General features: G+C 42.6%; 1 protein-coding gene across 1 annotated transcript; it reads left to right on the top strand.

Annotated features, from left to right (window-relative positions):
• Positions 1–461: 461 nt before the first annotated feature.
• Positions 462–1,070, top strand: LOC136498335 (uncharacterized). Its single transcript, XM_066494280.1, has one exon. It carries the CDS (start codon positions 462–464, stop codon positions 1,068–1,070), a length of 609 nt encoding a protein of 202 aa, XP_066350377.1.
• Positions 1,071–4,646: the final 3,576 nt, after the last annotated feature.

Raw genomic sequence — 4,646 nt, 5'->3', positions numbered from 1 at the left:
ACTTCATGCTATACCACAGATCAAAGCCAGTCATGGTACTACTAGTACTACCAACGAATAGGACCCAAAGCACACAAAATCTCAATGTGGTCCAATTAGTTTGGTCTTGTTGAGACATTTGAGGTCATGAGGATGAAATTAATCTACTAGAATATTCCCAACACGTGCAGTGTTAGAAACTGTTTGACCAACCCCTTGAATCTAGAACAACATTTACTGGCAGCCGTCTAAGGCCCTCTACATTTGAAGCGATTCCACTTCCAATTCCATCTCGTAACTATCCCCCTATTCATCATGTAGCTATTTAACATCAGGTTCCCTTTGCATCCTTGCTCCAACTCTAAACCAATTCAAATCACAAACTAAGCCACTATACCCATAGAGTAGCCATCGCCATGAGTTCCACCGGAGATCCTGCTGCCTAGTTTTCCACTTTCAAACACCGCGTCAAGTCGAGAACGATGTTGAAGAACATCTTCACCATCAAGGATCCATCTAGCGGGAGTGGCGTTGAAGCATCGTTCTCTGTGACCCTGGAATGCACAGTGACCAAGATCCTCAAAGTTGGCAGTCACTGGCAATCGGTATACCTCCTGTATGAAGGAGGTAGCGCCACTAGGATCTTGAAGGCGAATCAAGCCATGGGCATCCCCAATGACCAAGAAGGTGTCCGTGATGTCCTTTGCGGTTTGATGAGGACATTAAAGCGGCTAGAGGAACTCAACCTCATTAACAAGCAGTGGGAGGACATCCTTCCCGAGCCTGAGGTTCCTCAACTCGTGGCCCTAGCGTGCGAGGCCTGCCGGGATGGTTGCATCGCCCACACAATGCTTGAGCTTTGGGTCGACGAACAACTAAAGTTCATCATGTCCAAGGCGCTCTTGACGCTCTGCGTGGAGGCGGAGGCGGTGCCAGCATGGTGTCGAGACTACAGCATCTACCTAGAGGATGAAACATCTAATCCTATGGGCGGCCATGCCATGGAAATGCCCAGCTACGGCCACGCATTCCACCGCAAGTGCATCACCATGTGGTTCGGCCAGAGATCCACCTGCCCGATGTGCCGATGAGATTTTTCTATGTATCTTGACCCGGCAGTGCAGAGATTCCTCTTGCACTTCCCCGAAGAAGATTATTGATTAAGCTCATTGTTTTTTGTTGTATAAAATACTTATCATGCATCATACTTCTCTATATATATTTGGTCAAAATTCCAAATCTTTGAGTAAATCTCCGCTTCGTCGTTCTAACCGCCATGATCTCGTCCACAACACTGCTTGTTTTCCTTCCTTCCCTAGAGGTCTCCCATTCCCTCTGTAGATCTAAACCATGAGGAATGTGCGGTTGCCTTCTCGTACATGTGCTCAACACATAAAATACATGACTTCATGCCATCAGGCCAGACACCCAAGGCAACAAAAAACAAACAGAAACCAACTAAGGAAACTTCATCCACTACAACATCTTCACCGTCCGAGGCGTTCAAAAAAATGGTAGGCGGACTTTCTTGCTTGTTCAGTAATAGTTCAACACCAATGGCTCCTCAGTTCAAGGTTCTAGCAAGTTTAACAAAGTTTAACACAAACATGCAAATAACACAACATATATTAGAAAGGGTTCGTACTACATGAGCTAAACACATACACTATATGACTTCATGTTATTCCCTAGATCAAATCCAGTCATATAGACCTTGCACGGTTGACGAGAGTGAAGTGAATGTGGCAGGAAAGCTAGACATAAGAAGGAATCGAGAAGAGGAGCTTTTGACCACCATGACATGCTTGAGACTTGAATTCCTGGTGCGGTTATGATGGGTCTTTTCTTTACTTATTTGACTCCAAACCAAGTAGTCACAACAGTCAAGGGGCAGACTGGTTGCTACAACATTCAAAACTGATGACCCTTTATACTGTGTCCTACGAGATCAAATATATTGCGGCTAGACGTTTTTGCGTTCGCAGTAAAATTCAATAGCTATATCTCATCCATTATGCATAGATCTAGCGATACTTGTTGAGATGAACTCCTCGTTGCATGGTTCTTGCAAGTTCAATAAATTTTATCCAAAACTACTGATACGTGTTTGGTTCTTGCAAGATCAAAGCCACTTATGACTACTAATACTACTGATACGTGTTTGGTTCAACAAACCGAGGCACAAAGCAACCCTTGCACGGTTGCGAAGAGTGAATTGAATGCATGAGGAAAGCCTTTGCAGTTATTTCACTCCAAGCATTCACAACAATCGAGGGGCAGACTGAAGAGTGAAGATGAGTTGCTCTTGCTTCTGTAAGCAATTTCTCTTGCTTGGATTTGCGGAGCAGCAACTAGCTTGAGATGGCTACATGGTTTCATAGGTCCTTATCGTCTGCACTCGCTCGGCTGTGGCTAAAGATGCCGCTTCAAATCCAACTACCTTATTAGTACTTCATGCATGCAGCCACAGCCGGTGCAGTTGTTCTTTGTAGCACAGCCGATTTGGCAAAAGTTCTAGTCATAGCTCAGTAGCAGAGTAAAATGTCCGGGCTGGCCAAATTTACACGACTTGGACTATGAGACGTGCATACGATTTACAAGAAATAGGTAAACATCATTTCGTCAATACTGTATTTCTCTATATATATTTGGTCAACAGAATTTAACCCACCTAATACAAAGTTCAACAAAAGTCCATTTACATGGATATTGTTACAACAAGATAAACTAAAGAACATCACAATTGTCTCCAGTGAACATTGAAAACACAAATCAGAACATCAGTTATGAGATACTTGAACATCACACCTATTTCATAAACAGATAACAAGGGCCATGTTGCTACTGCTCAGTTGAAAGGAATTGATGAGGACATCGCTCCATCGGATACAATTCCTCTCAACTCGACATCGAATTCTTTACAAGGACCAATGACAATGTCTTGTACACATCATTTGAATTATGAGGTTCATTCGTTCCTTATGTTACATAATAATATTAATGAGGACGGGATGCTACTAAAGTCTTGTGATGTCTTATTGCTCAGGAACATGGGATCAAGACAGTTTACATCCAACGAGCTATGGCGTACGCAAAGCACAAGAGCTACCTCAAGTTTTGATACACCATTTACATCAAGCCATCCGCCACTTACGCCAACTTCAAGCTCTACGCCAAGTTTACGCTCAAGCAACAAACGTTTACATGCACAAGACTGAGTTCACATGCCAAGTACTCCAACTTCACAAAGAAATATGTACCAACATGTGAAGTTTCGTGGTGCATGCTATACATGATTGGAAAACCTATCAAGTCTACTTTCTAACTCAACAAATAGAGCATCTTTTGGACTTCCAACTAAAGAGTTATGGTTGATTTACTAAAGGCTGCGCAGAATCTCAGAAGACGCGTGAGAACCTCAAGTGACTTCATGGAAGCTGAACCAATTGGTCGTCCACTTTCTCAAGTGGTGGCCCGCGCCCATAGCCTTCTATAGGAGTTGTTTTCGACTATAAATATCACCTATCTAAGCAAAACCCAAGTTTTCTAACAGTACATAGGTGATATTTATAGTAGAAAACAACTCCTATAGAAGGCTATGGGCTCAGGCCACCACTTGAGGAAGTGGAAGACTAATTCGTTCAGCTTCCATGAAGTCACTTGAGATTCTCGCGCGTCTTCTGAGATTCTGTGCAGCCTTCACTAAATCAACCATAACTCTTTATTGGGAAGTCCAAAAGATGCTCCGTTTGTTGGGTTAGAAAGTAGACTTGATAGGCTTTCCAATCATGTATAGCATGCACCACGAAACTTGACATGTTGGTACAGATTTCTATGTGAAGTTGGAGTACTTGTCATGTGAATTCAGTCTTGTGCATGTAAACGTTTGTTGCTTGAGCGTAAACTTGGCGTAGAGCTTGAAGTTGGCGTAAGCGGCGGTTGGTTTGATGTAAATGGTGTATCAAAAATTAAGGTAGCTCTTGTGCTTTGCATACACCATAGCTCGTTGGATGTAAACTGTGTTGATCCCATGTTCCTAAGCAATAAGACATCACATGACTTTAGTAGCATCCCATCCTCATTAATATTATTATGTAACATAAGGAACGAACGCACCTCATAATTCAAATGACGTGTACGTGCCCTTGTCATTGGTCCTTGTAAAGAATTCGGTGTCGAGTTGATAGGAATTGTATCCGATGGAGCGATGTCCTCATCAGGAACTGCACGAACTCCACCAATCTCTGGATCATTTGGACAGATTGTAAGATAACGGATATGGTGAGAAAATACTTCTGCACCACAGAACTCATAACGGTATGAAAGCAAAGTCTAGAGATCTGTATTTGAATGAACTGCAACAAACACATAGGGTCCTAGATGATCTTCAGCAGGATGGTAGTTTCCATGGCTAAGAACTTAATGAACAAGTACAGAAGTAATGTACCACCTACTGTAAAAGTTAGACTGCACTGCAAGCACTACAACCCTTGTTTGTAGGCCATGGTGAACACGAAGCTCATGGAAGACATAGCGATACACAGACATGTCCCAAGAATTATCATAGTTATCCATGAAATGTGTAAAAAAGAAAACAATATGCAGAAAAAAAACAAAGAACAAAGATGCCCAGTACTAGGCTAGAGGGCAAAAGCTTTGGGATGGAA

This window comes from Miscanthus floridulus, chromosome 12 (genome assembly GCF_019320115.1).
Source record: "Miscanthus floridulus cultivar M001 chromosome 12, ASM1932011v1, whole genome shotgun sequence".
NCBI classification, from domain to species: domain Eukaryota; kingdom Viridiplantae; phylum Streptophyta; class Magnoliopsida; order Poales; family Poaceae; genus Miscanthus; species Miscanthus floridulus.
Note: the sequence above shows the minus strand (reverse complement) of the source record. Positions and strands in the feature narration are given on the sequence as shown.